This window comes from Thamnophis sirtalis, unplaced genomic scaffold, assembly GCF_051295495.1.
Source record: "Thamnophis sirtalis isolate CommonGarterSnake01/CBP01778 unplaced genomic scaffold, rThaSir2_p1.2 scaffold_3, whole genome shotgun sequence".
Taxonomy (NCBI): Eukaryota; Metazoa; Chordata; class Lepidosauria; order Squamata; family Natricidae; genus Thamnophis; species Thamnophis sirtalis.
The window spans coordinates 58913582-58933794 of record NW_028261383.1 but is presented as its reverse complement, the minus strand read 5'-3'; the positions used below and the strand labels follow the sequence as shown (position 1 = coordinate 58933794).

At 41.3% G+C, this 20213-nt stretch overlaps 1 protein-coding gene across 2 annotated transcripts in view; it reads left to right on the top strand.

The window, feature by feature from the left end:
• FGD5 (FYVE, RhoGEF and PH domain containing 5) overlaps window positions 1-20213 on the top strand; it is a 149832-nt gene that overhangs the window by 17501 nt on the left and 112118 nt on the right. For both annotated transcript variants that reach the window (XM_087708942.1, XM_087708941.1), the window contains exon 2: window positions 5707-8614. In XM_087708942.1, coding sequence (XP_087565068.1) covers window positions 5707-8614 — 2908 coding nt within the window. The remainder of the gene's footprint in view (window positions 1-5706; window positions 8615-20213) is intronic.

Sequence of the window (20213 nt, the reverse complement as noted above, 5' to 3'; positions counted from 1 at the left end):
ATCCATCCATCCATCCATCCATCCATCCATCCATCCATCACTTTTTCCAAATGTCTCAGTTTCACTGTAGTGATTGGTGGTATAAAGGTTGTCGAATTCATTTAGAATATTCCCTTCAGACAATGAATGACTGCAAAAAAATTCTGCTTCATGAGAGTAGAATTAAAAGTAGAAGTTGAACTGTACTGCACAAAGAGTAGTCAGCATCTTCCAGATTTACAGATTATACAAACTAACAGAGTTGGAAGGGACCTTGTAGGTCATCTAGTCCAACCCCCCGCCCAAGCAGGAGGCCCTACACCATTTCTGACAAATGGCAGTCCAATCTCTTCTTGAAAGCCTCCAGTGATGAAGCTCCCACAACTTCCGAAGGCAAGCTGCTCCATTGGTTGATTCAGAGACAATGATGGTTATTTATCAAAAATACATACACGTTGCTTCTTGGAGGCTAAAAGTAGTTTATGATCAAATAGGACACAATTTTGCTCTAAGAGCTGAAAACATGGTGTTCTTTGTGGGCATCCTAGCATGGTGCACAGTCTAGTTTCCCATTCTGTTGGCAAACCATGAAAAACTTCCTATGTGTCAAAGGGACACCGGAAGAAAAGCAACTAGCAAATATTTACTACTACACAGGAAATTAAAAGCCGACGATTTCTTAACCACTTTCATCACAAAAGAAAACTGCTCTCCTATCTTAGAGATCCTTTGAAAATTTAAACTAAATGGGATTCTTGAAAGGGACACAGCCCTGCGGGAACCAACTCTCATCCAGAGGAAAGTGGACAAGCAGAGGAAGAAGCAAAGCCTGACAAGGAAGCTTCAAACAATAAGGGGAGGAGACCTATGAAAAAGTGATGCTGGATAGTTTTCCTTAGGCTTAGAGTGTGGTTGTCGCCTTCTAGCTTCCCCCTCCTCCCCCTGGCAGTTGAATGGCCCAGTTCCTGAAATAAACTAACATTTTATGTGATTTTTTAATAACTTAAAAATACCTCTTGTACAGGTCACTTTCAATTGTGAAACAGAAATGGTGCAAATGTTTCTGTCAAGTATGATTGAAATTCTTCTTAGGAAAAATTCCAATTTTTTTATGCCTGCGTAGAGAAACTCTACTCCCAATTGAGGAAACAAGTAAAGGGCCCTCATTCAGTAACAAAACACAGCAATGAAGACCTCACAGCAGAGAGGGAGGGTGGCAGCATGATCTGGCCAGCATGAAACTTGGGGGAACATGACTATTGGGGATCCCCAGAGATTTCTTTGTTTTGCACCGTGTGGCTCACACCCCTGAAAATGGCAGGCAGCATAGCACATTTCTTACCAGTGTCATGAAGAAGAGATGCTTCAGATTGCCATCTTGGGTTAAATATATAGTGTTCTCTCTATTTATGAAGTGGTTCTTTATGGATGCAGTAGGCGGACCACTGAGTTCTCTATAGCAGTGATGGCTAACCTTTTTGTCATCGCGTGCTCAAAGCGCCCACACCCATAATGCAATGTGCACGTTATCTTCCCATGCAACGCCCCCCCCCCCATGTTTGGCTTCCATGTTGGTGCAGGAGCCCCCGTGCCCCATTTTGGCTTCCAGGTTTGTGCAAGAGAACTTCCAGGCCCAAAACAGAGCACGGGGGGCACTCATGCCCTGTTTTGGGCCTGGAAGGCCTCCAGCACCAACCTGGAAGTGAAAAAGGGGCGCGGGGGCTCCTGCACCAACCTGGAAGCCCAAAATGGGTGAGGTGAGGTCCGTTGCGTGGGGGTATCACGTGCTCATTGCATTATGGGTGTGGGCAAAAATGCAATGTGCATGCATGGCAGAGATCTGAAGACCAGTTGGCCGGCACGTGGTGCATGCGCTTGCATGGTTGAGCTGGGCTGGGGCGATGGCTGGCGTGCCTGCAGAGAGGGCTCTGTGTGCCACCTGGGGCACAGGTGCCATAGGTTTGCCATCACAGGCCTATAGCCAAGTTTAATGATTTATTTAAAAACTAAGCCGAATTGTTTTCTATTCTTTTTCTACTTTTTGGATTTTTTAAATACTAAAATACAATAAATATATAATTAAAAGAGCAGTAACAAGACTGTATATGGAGATCACAGTTATTCAAGACCAACCTTACCAGAACAACATCCAGAGTTGCTGGGACTGCAGTCCTCAGAATCCCAGCAAGCATGGGAATGGAGGATGGAATTTTGTTATTTGATACAGCTGAACACCACCAAGCCGAGGAATGATTGGTTTAAAACATAAAATGCCACTGTTCCATTATAACAAGAGAGTGTATGGGCATTTAATGAATGTCTTTTGATAAGAGAATTAATGAAATATGAACAAATAAATCATGATCAAATAAACAAAAGCTGGGATAGATTGGATTTTTTTTAAAAAAATGTGGCATTAGAATAATGCAAGGGAATCTTACACTGATTTCTATTTTGAGATAATAAACAAGAGTCTAAGACAGTGGTAATTCTGTTGTATATCTCATACTGGCAGACAGCAACAAGACTCATTGTGATATCCTGAGCCGGGGTGTGGTGAAGAAAGCTACTATTTCTTTTTCTGTAACTAAAACAGAACCCAAAGCTGCCAAGGCCATCAATCATAAAGCCTTTGTGAGCATTTACATTGGTGTTAAAACAAAATAAAGCTGCTTGCCAAAAAGACATGCCCTTTATACTGTTGTCGTTAAGAACAAGCAAAACAACTGAAGAAATTATGTGGTGAATTTATGCTGATACCAGTTATAGTCCTCTACCTTAATTACAAGCAGGACCCTTTCTAAGTAGCATAAAGAATTTGATTTAAACAGAGTTGAATACTTTGAAGTCCTATCCGTTTTGTGGGAGATGGCATGATTCAAACTCACTGTTAGAGAAAGATGTGATACTGGTTCAAACTGGACTTCTGTTTAATTGGCAATGAGTAACACTCCAGTAGAATATTTTTGGACATGTTTGCTACTGATTGACTGATGACCTGGTTATTACCTTCAAATGTCTGAACCAGTGGTGGGTTCCTACCGGTTCAGTTCCCTGGTGTCTTCTGCCATCACTGGCATGTTTCTGCGCATGCGCAGAACAGTTTTCAGTCAACTGCGCATGCACAGCAGTGGGCATGGGCGTGGGTGAAGCGAGCAGCGTGGCGAGCGTGAGCAAAGCGAGCAGCGCACACGCAAAACACCCTTTCAGCAAACTGGTAGTAAACCGGTTAGGAACCCACCACTGGTCTGAAGACTATAAGTTGAGGGAGTTCCTATTGCTCCAGAGGTCTGGATGAAAATTTTAGGAGAGCACAGACCGGCTAATATTGGGATATAATTTCTAAATGTTAGCATTAGTCAACAGTGCCTGCTGCAAGAAATAAAAGTCTCTTCTTTAGTGGAGATATTTTCAGCAGTCACTGGATGGCCATCTCACAAGGGTGTTGTAAATGCATCTATTATTATAGATTTTATTTTGAACAGAGGTTTAGATGAAGTGATCACCAAGCTCCTTTTCACTTCTATCTATGGAAGACTTCATTTGTTGGTAGAAAATAAAATTCTAATAAATTAAGAGCACGGTGGTTAGAGTGCAGTTCTGCAAGCTAGTTCAGCTGACTGTTAGCTGCAGTTCACAATTCAAATCTCAGTGGCTTAAGGTTGACTCAGCCTAACCCTAAACCTAAACCTAACCCTTACCTTAACTTAAATCGCCCTTCTGCCGACGTGCTGTTGTAAATCACCCTTCTGTCGACACACTGTTGTCGACACGTTGATGATGTCGCGGTTTTAGCGACGCGGTTTTGTCAGCGCACTTTTGTCGTGTGCGCTTTTGTCGGGTCACGTTATTTTTGTGCTTTCAATTCAGTTTTGACTCTTGGAGACTCTCTGAACTGGTCCTTATAGTTTACTTGGCAAGGTTTCAGAAGCTTTGTCGCTGCCTAAAGCTGAGAAAAAGTGATTGGCCCAAGGTCACCCAGCAGACTTTGTGCCTCAGATAGAATTCACCATCTCCCATTTTCTAGCCTGGGACCTTAACCTCTAGACCAGGGTTGTCAAACTGGATTTCTTTGGGGGCCAGATCAGCATTGTAGTCCTCCGCCATGGGTGGGGGAGATATGGAATGGATGCCTCCTGCAGTATTTTTCCGGGCAAAACAGAGCATGTGGAGATCATGCACAACCCCCCGCCATGCCCCATTTTGACTGACAAAATGCTGCAGGAGGCCATCCAGGCCAAAAACGGGGCCCATGGACCTTGAGTTTGACATCCGTGCTCTAGACCAAACTGGCTTTTGCACTCTAATAGCTGACTAGTAGAATTGGGGCCTAATGTACAATTTTTGGCTCTGGAAGTTTGCTTAGATGGGGAAGGGGAGTGAAGTTTGCATAGATGGAGGAGGAGTGAAGGTTTTTTTTTCAGCATTCCATGAATAACGAACCACAGAATTGTATTTATTTAATATGCATTATATAGCATTTTGGATCCTTATTTAGTCCATTATCTGGGTTTTCATAGGAAACCAATGAACTATAACCCAAGAGCAATGGCCTTTCTGACTCTTAAACTAGGTTCTCATCACATGATCATCACATTACAGTCAACCATTAACCTGTTTATAATTCCCTACTTTGCACCTATCACCACACAGTCATGCTAATGAAGTTGGGGACTACCAGTTTGGGGAATACATAGATGTTCACTATCTCCATTCTTTCCTGGTATCCCATATGACCTTATGCCATGAGAAAAGTGGCTAGACTTCTCCACATCGGTAGCTCTTTCTCTGCAGTCATGCCAGTTCTCCTTGCTCCTGGCTCCCTCAAGTCTTGGCTATGAATTTTCTTTGGAGTTCTTGACTAGGGAAGAGTAGTATGACCCAAATTGTCTTGGCACTATTTTGGCTAACAGTGCCCTCTTTTCGTCTAGTACTGACTGGTTTAGCAGACTTATGCAGCATGATTGACCCTTAACTGAATCAATGAAAATCCTGTAAAGCCCACTTTATTCTACAGATGAATCTAGAGTCAGAGTCAAGTGCTATATCTGATTTCTCCCCCCCCCCTCCACCTTGCTTAAAATAAATTATATCATTGAGGTCAGGCCAAACCTCAAGATCTTCTCTGTGTGAGACTAATGGTGTTGGGAGTATGTAGCCTCTAGAAAAAAGATAATTGAAGGGAGATGCTTGAAGTACTTGAAGAGAAAGCATAAGAAAGAAAGCCAGAACTTTTCTCTACTGGGAACATAGTTTTAAGTTACAAGAAATAGATCCAGGTTGCATATAAGCATCTTCGCAGGGTAGTTTATCAGATGAACTTATTACTAAGGGAAGTTATGTGAGCTTTTTTTATTTGCTGGATGTGGACAAGCAGGATGCACAGCCATCCAACCGGAATGGTTTCACTTGGATTTTTGCACTGAGCAAAAATATTCAAAGTCCTGCTCCCTTTCTGGTCTTCTCTGGATCTAAGAAGTAGGGCAGCCAACTCTTGCTGCTGATGTTGGAAGGAAAGCAGACTTTGAGAAGAAGCTTGCTTGAGGCTATGCAGGCTGAATGGAGCAGTTTCTTGTTCCTGTTTCCCACCAACCCAGCAAATACACTAAAGCTATCATTTCCTCTATTTTGTATATCTACAAAGGGGTATATTAATAACCAAATGTTTCTTAGTAATGTAGAAGCTTGTTAATATAACATTTCCTGGTGTTTTCTTTTCTGTTCCAGATCTTACAAAACCACCACTGGCTCCCAAACCAAAGATCTTCAGTCATCTGGCTTCCATAGCTGCTTCCAAATTTCCTCAATCACTATCAAGGGCTGGCACACTTCACAATTCAAACTCTATGTCTAGGGGTCCAAAACCACCCATTGCTCCCAAGCCAAAAATCTCTGCTGACAACGATCCCGCAATTTTACAGAGATCCAACGTTTATGCTAATAATACCTTTAACAAATATCCCAACGGAAAACTGGAAGCAGAACTGTATGAAGAAAACCAGTGCAACAACACGGAGGGTCCAGAATCAGAAGACAGCAATGAATACATTGTAATTCCTGATGTTGAACTGACTGATAAAACATACAGTGACTTTGAGCAGGAGCCAGCTGTGAATGAGATTTTACACACTCTTGGACCCGTAGGTGAGGAAGATGGTAATTGTAAGGATAGCAATGATGTAGGCGATGGCCCAATAAATGTAATGAAGAACAAGGATACTGAGTCAGTGGGAGACAACTCTGTGGAATCAACTGAAATCCCAGCACTTGATTCGCCCGAATTTGAAAGTGAAAAAGAAGATGGTACAAGAGATGAATATGAAAAAGTGGACAGTGAAAATCCTCCCAGCGAGATCCAAATGAACTGTGCAGATGAAACTCTAAGCAAACTAGATTTGATAAATGATAACAATGAATATAACATGGACAGAAAAATATTGAATGGGGAATCTTTGAAAGACACTATATATGATGATATCATTTTAAGGCATTTAGAGGAGCCAATATCAGCAGGGGAAGGTCTGCCTCTAATTTGCAAAGGTTTAAATGCAATACAGTTTTTAGAAGAGGAACAATTAAATACCGATCTAGAATTGGGCCCCACAAATCACAATGATAATAATTCAGCCTGGAGTAGAGAAAGAGAACTTACAGAAGATGCTGATGTAAATACTGATGCTCAGATTGCTAATGATTCTGAAGTAGACACAGAGTTAGAACCAAGTGGGTCTGAGCCTGGTATTGAGACATTTAGCGGGGCCACTGATGAAATGGATGAAAAGGAAGATGAAATAGATCTAAATCCTGAAGGAGAAGATCTTGACAACGTTTGCCAAACTACTGAAGTGAAGAATGTAGTGGAAATACCAGAGACTGAATGTGAATCAGGGGAAGGTTTTGGAGAACAAAATGAAACGATAGACACAGAGACAATAGACGATAGCTGCCAGATCATTCCCTTTGGGAATGAGGGGAGTGAGGATGCTCAGGATTCTCCAGATGAAGATCTGGGTGAAGATTTGTCAGAAAAAGAGACTGAAATGCCTGATAATAACATGTCCCTCAGTTCTGAAGATACTAATGGGCACAAGTCTGACTCGCAGCTTAAGTCAGATGTTTTACTTGGAGATCACAGTGCAAGTGAATGTACTTTAGAAGATACACATTTGGCTCACCAAATACTTGAGGAGGACCATAACAATAAAGAGGAAACTGCCCCAAATCCAACTGAAAATTCTGGGCTTTCTACTGGAGAATTGGCTAAGCTGGAAATAAACTCAGCCAATGAATGTGTGATTGAAGAAGGCACAGTGGTCTCCAAAGTGTTGTTTGGGCCTGATAACAATGGAGAAGTAGCCAATGATTCCCTAGATGACCCATATGTCCTTGGAGACACTTTGCCTACAGCAAATGAAATTCTTTATGCTGGAAGAGAAACGCAGGAGGCTGATATCCAAAACAGCTCAAGTGATTTCAGGGAGGGAGAGAACACAGAAAATGAAAACCACTTGCTTTCCATAGATCGGAAAAACATTGTTACTAGAACAAGGTCCCATTCTGGGAAAGTACCTGGTTATGTGCCAGAAACAGTTCCAGAAGAAACAGGGACCGACACTGAATTGCAGACATTGAGCACAAACACTATGATTACTGAAAATGTAAGACACAGTTTATGTTGGGCAGAAGGAAAACCTATAGAGCTGGCTAGAACGCTGCCTGCAAAGCCAAGGCGCTTCATTTTGTACCCTCGATCTTATTCAGTGGAAGGCAGAGATATCCCCGTCGCTCTGTATCGAGAAACCGATAACTCTATATTAGATTATAACAGATTAAACAGGACAGATGAGCTGGCTTTGCCATACGTAATTGGTTCCTCGGGTAGCTTTTCCCAGAGGAATCACCTTACATCCAGTGGGGTTTCCACGCCTTCCTCTGTTGTCGATATTCCACCTCCCTTTGAACTAGCCTGTATCACCAAGAAGCCCATCACAAAAAGCTCCCCCTCACTTTTAATAGACAGCGAATCTCCTGATAAGTATTGCAAGAAAAAGAAGTCCTCGTTTAAAAAATTTCTCACTTTGAAATTCAAGAAGAAGGCAGAAAACAAAGTCCACGTAGATGTTCATGTTTCTTCTTCAAGATCCTCCTCCGAGTCTAGTTATCACGGACCTTCCAGGGTGATGGAACTGGACAGAAGAAGCTTGAGTAGTTCACCTCAGCTCTTATCACGGACTGCCAAACTGAGGGCTTCGGAGTCTCCGACTGTTCTCTTCTATAAGGACGGCAAGAGAAAAGGAACACCCAAAATGTTTAGCAGAAGTGTGTCAAGGGTAGAGTCATTTGAAGATCGTTCGAGGCCACCTTTTATGCCGCTGCCTTTAACGAAGCCCCGGTCTATTTCATTTCCCAATGCTGATACTTCTGACTATGAGAATATCCCAGCCATGAATTCTGATTATGAAAATATACAAATACCTCCACGAAGGCCCACTAGGGCAGGAACCTTTACTGAATTTTTTGAAGATCCTAGCAGGGCCTTGTCTGCTGCAAATGAGAATGATGGCTATGTGGATATGAGCAGCTTTGCAGCCTTTGAAAACAATAAGCAGCAAGCCACTAACCAGGAAACAGAAAGGTATTGTAGCACATATTTATATAAGGCCTGCTAGCCTTGACCACAGAAGGCTAGACTTCCTGTGTATTGGGAGCTAAAGGCCTATTCTCAAACTTACTTGGCTTATCTCACTTTCAGGAAATGCTTTCTATAAAGTATTTAGAATAGGGCATGAGTGTGTGTGTGTGTGTGTGTGTGTGTGTGTGTGTGTAAATTAAATGTTCCCTTCCATTACTTATCAGAGAATTGATTTTCATATCTGTGACCCAATAGTAGCTCAAGTTTAAATTTTATGAATCTTCTGTAAAGTTTGGACTCAAATTTGCTCATTTTCATTTTGAATAATGCTTCTTACACTGTGGATGCAACTTTGAACTCTTCGGTGTATACAGGTAGTCCTGGACTTATAACCATTTGTTTAGTGACCGTTTGAAGTTACAATGGCACTGAAAAAAGTGACATAGCCAAGGGTGAAATCCAGCAGGTTCTGACAGGTTCTGGAGAACTGGTAGCAGAAATTATGAGTACTTCTGAGAACTGGCAAATACCACCTCTGGCCGGCCCCAGAGTGGGGTGGGAATGGACATTTTGCAAAATCCTTCCCCCAGGATTGGGGAGGGAATGGGGATTTTGCAATATCCTCCCTCTGCCATGCCTACCAAGCCACGTCCACAGAACCTGTAGTAAAAAAAAATGAATTTCACCATTGCTTATAAACATTTTTTCACATTTACAACCGTTGCAGCATCCCCGTGGTCATGTGATCAAAATTTGGATGCTTGGCATCTGGTTTATATTTATGACTGTTCCAGTATTGCGGATCAGGTGATCACATTTTGTGACCTTCTGACAAGCAAAGTCAATGGGGAAGCCAGGTGCACTTAACAACCGTGTTACTAACTTGACAACAGCAGTGATTCACTTAACAACTGTGGCAACAAAAGTCATAAAATGTGCCAAAGCTTAACCATTTAAGCTAACTTAACAACTATCTTGCTTAGGAATGGAAATCTTGGGCTCAACCTTATGGTCGTAAGTCAAGGATTACGTGTAGAATGAGTGGAAGCTCCAGGGCAGAATTTTCCTCTAAACTATTATGCAGTCTACCCTTCCTGTTTCTTTGCTATTGTGCTTATCTGTTCCTCTAAGAGTTATAGTCACTTTTGGTTTCTGGAAGGGTAAGATTGAGTCTATAGCAGTGTTTCTCAATGTTGGCAACTTAAAGATGTCCGGATTTCAACTCCCAGAATTTCCCAGCTGGGGAATTCTGGGAGTTGAAGCCCGGACATCTTCAAGTTGCCAACGTTGAGAAACACTGGTCTATAGCTTAGACTTCCTCTTGGTACAGCCATAATGGTACAGCCTGTTCAAAGTTCATGGTTTGTATAAAAGTTTTCATAATCAATGTCTGGGAAAAATGTCTGAACGAATTTCAAAATCTGTTAGAAACTCTGTGTTCTAGAATATGTCTTTTTCTAATCATTTGGAGGGAGAAAAATAGAAATACTGAATCTAATACAGAACTTTAGTAGTGTCAGTTCACTAGCTTTTACCTTGCAACTGCATCTTAATTTCATTTACAGAAAGACTACTCAGAGTAAGACTAGTATCCCATGTGCTTGGGGGGGCAGCGTATTGAATCTGATGACAATTGGCTCCTTCCTCCACTAAAACACCTTAGCGGGGTGAAACGTCAGCTAGGAGAATTTCAAATAACAGTTCAATAATTCTCATCTTGATGTTCCCCTATATTATGTTTTGATAAACAGATTTAAAACTCTGTGATACTATAATATTGTTTAGAATCCTCTGCAGTCCAGAAGTGCTACATTTGCAGAAAATTCTTACATTAGACCATGCACTTCATTTCTTTACATTCAGAAAGACGGTGGTCTGTGTCTTGGGTGTTGGTGAATATACTTAATTAGATTCAATCAAATTTATAGGGCAAGAACCCAATAATGAAAGTATGCTAGATATAATCTTTCTTTACAATTACTGATATGGAGGTTAGTAACCAGTACATTACCCTCTGAGGGATAGTTACTTCTTTTCTCCCCAATTTCGCTATGTTATATTAATAATTAAAATAATGATTTGGTAATGGAACATTAGAGATGTCAATAGCATGACAATGCCGTTGTTCAATCAATGAAAAGCAATCAGTTATACAAAAATAAGCAGGCGTTTGGGTCCCACAAAACCTGTAAAAGAGTTTGTCACTTGTGTCATTGACTAGCATCAAAAAGGTTTTGATTTTGGAGATCTTTTATATTCCACTCTGGAACAATTTCAGTGTTACAAGGAGTAGGTATATAAAAGACCCCCGCTCAGTGAATGAAATCATCATCTTTTATCACTCCATACAGCTACTGAGTACTAGGTGTATAGGTTTATTTTTCATTTCATCATTTACAAATATTTAATTACAAGAAATTAAAAAGAGGTTACTGGAAAGCACCATAGAGGTGTATCAGCTATACTAGTACATATCCTTGCCAGTGACATGCGGTGAGGTCCACGGACGGTGAGGTAAGCGGGCAGGACCTCTATATTCTCCTCCCGCTAGCTCGCTATAGCTGGGTGAAGGGGGCAGTGGTGGCGGAGGGGGTTAAGCCAAGTGTCTGAACACCTCCCCCGCAAGAAATGAATCATCTCCCCGAGCCAGCCTCCGGAGCAGCCTCGCACACCAGAAGCACCGAGAAGGGACAGCAGTGGCTGGTGTTAGCAGAGCCGCCTGCCTCCGCCCGCCCTCATGCGCCAGGATTTTCCTTGTGGCATTCCACACACACCCCCACCGCCAGCCGGAATAGTGCGCGCACACATGCCATCCACTCCCCACCCCCACTGCACCTGAGGAGAGGGGGGAAAGCCAAGCAGAGCCCCCCTTCCCACGCAAATCCCCCTTAAAGCAGAAAACAAGACCGCTCTATGTATCCTGCTTTATGGTGGGGCGTGGGGGCATGCACTTTAAAGTGCATGCCGCCGCCCCGGACATACAGCGGGACCCACTATATGGCCGGAAGGCACACCGGCACTTTAAAGTGTATGGCCCCGCACTCCGCCATAAAGCAGGACACGTCCCGCTTTATGGCCAGGATGGTGGCATGCACTTTAAAGTGCATGCCGCCGCCCCGGCGATATAGCGGGACCCACTGTATGGCCAGAAGCTGGCGTGTCCCGCTCTATGGTGAGGTGCTGTGGCATGGCTTTAAAAAAAAAAAAAAGTGCCAGCCCGCGTGCCAGCAGAGGCAGGTAATACACACACACACACACAGACACAAACAAAAATTACTTATAATAATACAAATTACAATTACTTACAAATAATTTTGAATTCCTCCCACCTCCCTCCGTCTGACCCACATACCTTTTCCAGCTGTGTCACAGAGGATTTCAACTCTCCTCTTGTCTGCCACGATGAAAATGTGAAAATGTAAAAAGAAAAAGGGAGGAGCTGTTCTAGCCAAGCTAGGATAGTTGCTGCTAGAGTCACCATGTGGATGACTCTGCTTAACTGTTTAAAAAAAGCCTCTTAAAAAGTGCCCTCTGCAGGAGGAGGTGAGAAAACCACGTGCCTCCTTTGCATAAGGAATTTTTCGCCTTTTAACCCTTGCTTAACTCTGCTCAAGTGATCATAAAGATAGTCTAAAGGAGGCACGTGGTTTTCTTGCCTCCCCCTGCAGTTAAGCACTAAGCAGAGTCATCCACTGTGAATCTGGCAGCAACTACCTCTGCCTTTTTCCTTTTAAATTTGTTTTTCTTTTTCATGATGACAGTGGTGAGGCCTGCCTCCCCTGACTGCATGTCACTGATCCTTGCTAATCTGGAATACTGGGATTGGAGAAATCAAAGCATGAAGATAGTATGATTTGGCTAGTACCTTCTCTTTAATGGACAGTGTGGGACTATTAGAAATGAAAACTCCAGTTTTCTTTTAGCATCCAGTACTGTAGATGATGGTAGCTAGCTAATGTTGGGAAGATAACAAATGTAGAGTCATACCTGCTACTTATTGAATAAGAGACTACTAATAAATCCCAGAGGTGTAGGGTACACGGAGAAACTCAAAGAAGTTTCTCTCTAATATCTCTAGCATCTCCAAGAAAACTGTATAGCATGGAGCCACCAGGAGTCAAACCAAGTTCCAACCAAACTTTGCTTTTTGCTTTTCTTTAAGAAACTGAATGCACTATATGTGTATCCATCAAGAAAAGTGAGAGAAGTGTTTGCTATGGAGGTTTTAAGAGGCCCATTTGTTTACATTTTTAATGCCAGTCTTTTACATCAAATAATTAATGTGAATGAATGAGAATCAAATTGCTTCTGCAAAGATTGGATTCTCCCTCTCTAGATACCATTGTATTGGATATACTTGTTCATGTCAAATTAGTCATAGCTTCAGAAGGAAAATCCTACTAAAAAGGCATGACTGCAGTTTCCCCTGTTCATAGAACACAGATTATAGACTTACAGGGCTGGGAGAGACCTCAATGAACATCTTATCCAACCCCTTGTCACAGCAGGAGATTTATACTATCTCAGTCAAATGGTTGTCCAGTCTATTTTTGAAAATCTCCAGTGGGAGCATCCATATCTCCAGAAAGCAAGCTATTCAATTGATTAATTGTTCTCATTATCAGAAAAAAAATTCCTTACTTCTAGGTTGGGTCTTTGTTTAACAAGCTTCCACCCATTACTACTTGTCCTGTTCTCTGATGCTTTGGAGAATAGATTCTCCCCCTGCTCTGTGACAGCCCCTCAACTATTGGAAGATAGCAATGGCATCCATTCCCCCAATCCTTTTCTTTGAAAGGCTAGACATACCTAGCTTATCCATTTATCATACGATTTAACCTCAAGACTCTTTATCATCTATATTGACCTTCTCTGCACACTTTCAGCATCTTTTTTGTGTCATGCTAACAGTGATGGGTTGCAGGAAGTACGTCCCGGTATGGGCATACCGGAGCCTGCCCGGAGCACCGGGTACTGTTCCGGTACAATGCTCTGGAGGGCCTACCCGCCTGCCCGAGCTCCTTACCTGTCCTTTAAAGCCTTCGGCGCTTCCACGCATGTGCATGGCATGTACAGTCCCTGTGCGATGCTCCGCCGAGCAGCTGGAGCATTGCAGAGGCTTGTGGAGGCATCGCTGGCAGGTACAATGCACGTGTACACTGTGCGCCTTTGCGCGTGCATCACATGCGTTCATGTGGAGGATGCCGAGTTCCATTGCAACCGTACCAGTTGCAATGGGATCCGGAACCCACTACTGCATGCTAACCAGAACTGCAGTATTCCAAGTGTGGTCTCACTAATGCAGTATAAAACAGTATTATCAATTCCTGTGTTTGTGATGCTATCCCTCTGTTGATGCATCCTAGGACTGGAATGGCTTTTTTGGCAGCTACAGCACATTGATGTGCATACATAAGTGGTGGTCCACTAGGACATTTAGATCTTCTCTCAGTTACTATCACATAAGGCAAATGTTACTATGAGCTTAGAAAACTAGCATTCTAGGGAGAACACTAAACTGTAATCCTTTCACTAGATTTGGGTGTTTTCTAAATTCAAGCAGTTTTTGATAAGAGGAAATATATAAATTGATCAATTTAATTTGTATTTCATCACATACAAAGCAGAGGCTTAGTGGTTCACATACATCAATACAATATATATTTTTAAAGTTTTCTTCTAAAAGTTTCTGGGTCACCTACTCTAAATTTCTGCTATGTATTTAAACATAATAAGTTCCCCAAGTATCTGCTACTATGCTTTACCTATTCACCTAAAGTCAAGTATCTGTAAGTTAGAAGTACTGCCCTTCTGAATAACAGAATAATAGTTGGAGGGGATCTTGGAGGTCTTCTAGTCCAACTTCCTGCTCAGGCAGGAAACCCTCTACCATTTCAGACAAGTGATTGTCCAATCTCTTCTTAAAAACCTCCAGTGTTGGAGCACCCACAACTTCAGGAGGCAAGTCGTTCTACAAGTCATTCTGTCTTCCTTCTATCCTTTACTGGCAATTGTTTTTCTGGACTATGATTTCTCACAACTAGAATATTGTGAATTTATTGATATATATTATAGCTACTTTGTTTTACTTTATTTCACAAAGCTAAAGCCAATTCAGAATGAGAATAACTCTTCCCATCCTCATTCCGGATTGTCTATATGCCATCATGAAGCCAATCACAACTGGCTATATGAATTTGTTATAAACCCAATACAATGAAACAGCAGGAATCTGGGCTCTCATTCTGAAAAGGTGACATAAATGGAACTGAATTATCCTTCAGCTTAAATTCATATTCTGCTCTTTATTAAAAATCTTCACAAAAGATATGAAGGAACAATAGCAATCTCCACTTCAGATCAGTGTTAATATTTATGTCTCTGAAAGCCCTAAAATGTGAGTATTTATTTTATTAGGACAGATAAGTGCTTTTTCATCATAGACGATTTGTGTTTTATAGAGATAATACAATTTCATGAAACTGTTTTTCAGTGTTCCAGTCTCATCTTCATTAGGTCTGCCACTGATATTTTACAGCTTAATATTATCCATTTTTGTCTGCAAATCTATCTCATTATTACATGGCAATATTTGATTTGATTTGAATCTTATTGCTTTTTCCAATTATTGTTTTATTATCTATTATAAACTCAAAATGCCCTTTATGGAGGGATACCAATTGACTAAATGAATTTATATTTTCATGACAATACAAAATTCAGTATATTTCCTTTGATTTCACCAGTCCTGTTCATATAGTTTACATTTACCTCTAATAAATATATATTTTAGAATTATTGTCCCAAGTTTCTTCAATCATCTATTTACTTTATTCACTACTCTTCCAAAGATCATTCAGAAGAATATATATATATCATTCCAATGCATTTCAGTATGTTATCTTTGCAGTTTGCTTATATCTAGTAATTAATCGTTTCTTTATTTCATTAATAAAAAACAATTGTGGCACTAATCGAGCACTAAAAAAGGCTATTGGCATTTTAAAGGTCCTTTGTGGTTTTAAGAAAATGTTTCTGTGCTTAAATAGGAAATTATTTTGCTACTTAAAATCAAAAGGAAAACAAAAACTCCCGACCCCTGGGGTGGCAATAGAAGCAGATCTTATAACATCTTGGAGTTGTTCAAGAATCAATATACTAATGTAGGCTTGCACAGACAGTATCTGCTGGGGAGTGTTGGGCTTCAGAGTTAATGACCACATTCTAGAAAAGAGATTTTCTGGTGTTTCTTTCAGCTTTTCCATAAGCATCCCCATCGCCTCTGTGGCTTACAAAGCACGATCTATCTTCTCTTTCCTTCCATCTTTTCCAGGATTTGGGTCTTGGCCAGAGAGCCAGGATGCCATCTAGATCAGGGTGGTTTACACTGTTCAGGTGAGCAATCTTTTCTGTGGCCAGATATTTAAGGGCCACAGGGGAAATGGCTGGGGAATCATGACATTTTTGGATTATTTGGGTCATTATTTTGAGTCCTTAGAATTTGTGGTGGCTGAGCTGTATGTTAAGGGTAAAAATGGTGACCTTGGACTTTGGAAAGACCTAGGTTTTAGGTTTTTAAATCCCTCCCTAGATATGGGCTGAAGCAGTCAATCTTGCCAGAGATGCTCTGGTGCTACAAATAAGATTTAGGGGGCTTCATGCAAACTCAAATTGCTCATCTGTGCAGGCTTGGGAGAGAGCTTTCACACAAAAGCCTTCTGTAGTCCTACAGGATACAGTACAATATAGAGCTGTGGTGGCACAGTGGTTAGAATGCACTATTGTAGGCTAACCCTGCCCACCGCCAGATGTTCGATCTTGATTGGCTCAAGGTAGACTCAGCCTTTCATCCTTCCGAGGTCGGTAAAATGAAAACCCAGATTGTTGGAGGCAATATGCTGATCTTGTAAACCACTTAGAAAGGGCTGTAAAGCACTATGAAGTGGTAATGTCTAATGTGCTATTGCTACTGCTATTGGAGTTATTTGAAAAATACCGTATCATTAACCTTAAGAATACAATAACAGGACTTGTGAAAATCCACATACACAATGGATGATATTTGTTTACTACCATTTAATGGTTGGCCTGGATTTTTGCAAGCCAGATACAATAGCTCTAATTAAGCTATGGCATCTCATTGTCATGAAAAGGCTACTGAGATACAACATACCCCTCAAGATAGGTGGAAACACAATGTAAGTTGCAGCAATATTTTGGTTAAAAGAAAAGTTTGATTGCACATCAAAACTATATTTAATAACAAGTAAATTGTTTTGTGGTGGTATTTTTAAACTGACTGAAATGTCATTAATCATGTCCCCAATGGAACAGTTGTGTACAGTGAAAAAGCACATAGACATGTTTGTGAATTATGCAAGAAACATTAGCATAAATTTGATAAAAGACTCACATGGGTATTTTAAATGATTATTTTAAAAAGTGCTCCTTAATATATCATAACCTACACAAAATAGTACACTCTACCTTTGCTTATACAGCATCATTATTCATTTAGAGATGCTGCCATGCTATTAAATAGGGTAAAATACAACCCTACCTGGCACACAAGAGTACCTATGGTAATAGTTTAATTTAATTTATATCTTGCTTTCTGCCCAAAGTGGGTGATCGTAAAATATCAACTGTTGAAAACAGTTTATCTTTTTATAACTCACTTGGGGAAAAAAGCAAATAGTTACAGGACATAACCAAATTTAAAGAAATGGCATAAATCCATTATTGCAATCTAAACTAGCCTTAGTCAGCCTGGTGTCTTTAAGAGATGTTGGGTTGAAACCATCATCAGCCCCAAGGCAAATCACCCAGCTGGCAAGATAGGATCAGGGGTGGTTCGCCCAGGTTCAAGAGAACCTGTAGCTAACATTATGGCCAGTTTGGAGAACCTTCAAATCCACCTCTGGCTGGTCCTGCCCCGCCCCCTCCCTCCCCTCCCTTCTCTCATATCTCTTCCCCCTCGGGGAGAGGGAAAAATGGGCCGCCTGGAAGTTCCAGAAGGCTGGAAATGGACCCATTTCCGGCCTCTCAATGGGCCTCCAGAGCCTGGAGGAGGACGTTTTTGTCCTCCCAGAGGCTCAAGGAAAATCTCCAGAGTCTGGGGAAGGTACCCCCCCCCTCGCTGTGGTGCAGGAGACCGATTAGGCCACCCCCCCACCATGGCCACACTTACCTAGCAATTGGGGAGAGAACCCGGTGCTGAAATTTTTGAAGCCCCTGGATAGGATATAATTGTACACTAATATTTGCAGAGAGCTTTAGGTGGGGATTAACTAACACTGAAAGCAAAATTAATAAGGGGAAACAAAAGTAAACCCCAACTAAGTCTTAGCTACTAGAAAATAAGTCTTGCTGCATTCTCACAATGAATTGAAGTAGGTGTTTGCAATATACTTAGATGTTATGTTGATGATCCTGAGGTAAGCCTACTTCCTTAGTTTGTCTTTCCTACCAAATATTAGTGCCAAGATAACAGCCCTTTATATAACAAAGCTTCTTTGATCACATATATTTTCAGGAGATAATGCCAAAGATAGTGTAACATCAATGGCATTTATCTACCACTCCTGATAAAACTCTTTTCTGGCCATTCACTTTTCTACTCCTCTGTGCCATGTGCAATACTATCAAACAGTTTGCTGCACATTCTTAATAGAGGTTTGGGCAGGGGGTGGGGGCTAACTGTGTTGATTGTAAATCACTTGGATTATAATACTTTTTTCCCTATAACTTCTGTTTCTGGAATCTGAAAAGCAAAATGGATGGGACATCTACCTGCAGAACTTCTCAATTTGAAAAGACCAGGGGCAGCTACATAGAGAAGTTGGGAAAGACAGATCTGCTTTCCAAATATTACCTTTTTTTCTTGTTAGTAAGAATGTATTATCTTATATACATGCTATCACCTCTTCTTACTGCTCAGATTTATTGGATGAGACATGGTGCATTACCACTCTTAGGGAGTCTGTGAATCTTCTTTTCTATGCTGTTTAATGATACACAGTGCCTATATCCCATAGCATTAAAAATGCAATTGCTTTTAGTTGTTGCAGTTGTTAGAAGTCTAATTCAATAGTTTATGGTCTGTTGTTCAGTCTGACGTATTTATTTATAGCATACACTACCCTTTTAATTATCTGGCAAGAACTGTGTTTTCATAGGACTCATGGGTGTTTAATGTAAAGCCCCTTAATATTGGCTTTCCACTGGCACACAACAATTAATTTTATCTTTATGGACCAATTAGAGTTAATGGATGGGAGAATGTATTTAAGAGGCATGGCCTGTTTTGCCAGGACCATTCTTAAAGAGCTAATAAAAGGACCCTTTCAGTTGAGTAATTGGTTGTATTAATTGGTATCTCTTCCAAGGCCTAATGTAAGCACAGTTAGATGTATCACCACCAAACACCTTTCACTAAAACCATCTGGTTACATGCAAAAGTCCTATCAGTTTTGACTGAGGTTGTGTTGAAGGCATTGTCCACATATGGAACATTGCCCAAGGAGAAGCATTGTTTCTTTTATCCCTTATGTCATTTGCTCATTTTAAGGGGAATGGCCTGTCAGTGCAGAAATTGTTCCTATCTCATGATTTAGACTTTGTTAGCATTATCGAATCCTCTGCTTCACTCTTCTTTCTGTTTCAGTTTGGTTCTTGTTTTGTCTTTGGTAATGCAGAGAAGATGTTTCATTATATACTGGATGGAATTACCTGATTGAAATGACAACCCCTCTTAATCATTTATAGTGGCATTTTTAAATGCTACCATGATTCTAGTCTGCATTAATAAAAAATGAAGGGTCCTGGCTGTGAGAAGACATTTTGCTTTGCTACAAAGCTCAAGCGACAGCTGTGTCAGTTCTGAGCTTGACCTATTCATTAGGAATTAGGTGTAAGAAGCTTATCAGAGGGTTGGGAATACCCTCTACGCCATGAAAAATAATGGAAGGGATAAATGTGGAGTAAATAGCAGTAGACTTATATACCGCTTCATAGGGCTTTCAGCCCTCTCTAAGCGGTTTACAGAGAGTCAGCATATTGCCCCCAACAATCTGGGTCCTCATTTTACCCACCTCGGAAGGATGGAAGGCTGAGTCAACCTTGAGCCGGTGAGATTTGAACCGCTGAACTGCTGATCTAGCAGTAGCCTGCAGTGCTGCATTTAACCACTGCGCCCCCTCGGCTCTAAAGATGATATAATAGTCATTCCAATTCCACAGTACATCCCACAGAACTGTATGTCAGGCCTGGAAGTCATCTTTTACATGGGGCCTTCTGGCCTGTCACATTCAATACTTTGGGAAAATGGGAGGGAGGATTATATAGAGTATAGTCAAAACAACATTCCTTTCTCAGAGAGTCAAGGACATCTTGCCCTGCGCCTAGAGGAGTATGACTGGGAGGCCTCTCCAATTGGGATGATGCCTGATTGGACCATGTGATGAACATGTGGGTGCTGGGTAGGGTCTTGGACTTTCATTCGTCTGGGGAAAACCTGGAAATTTTCAGATTCGGCTTTTCCCAGATGTGCCACTATGACATCTCTAATAAAATGTAACTTTGGAGTCTTCTTTCATTACGG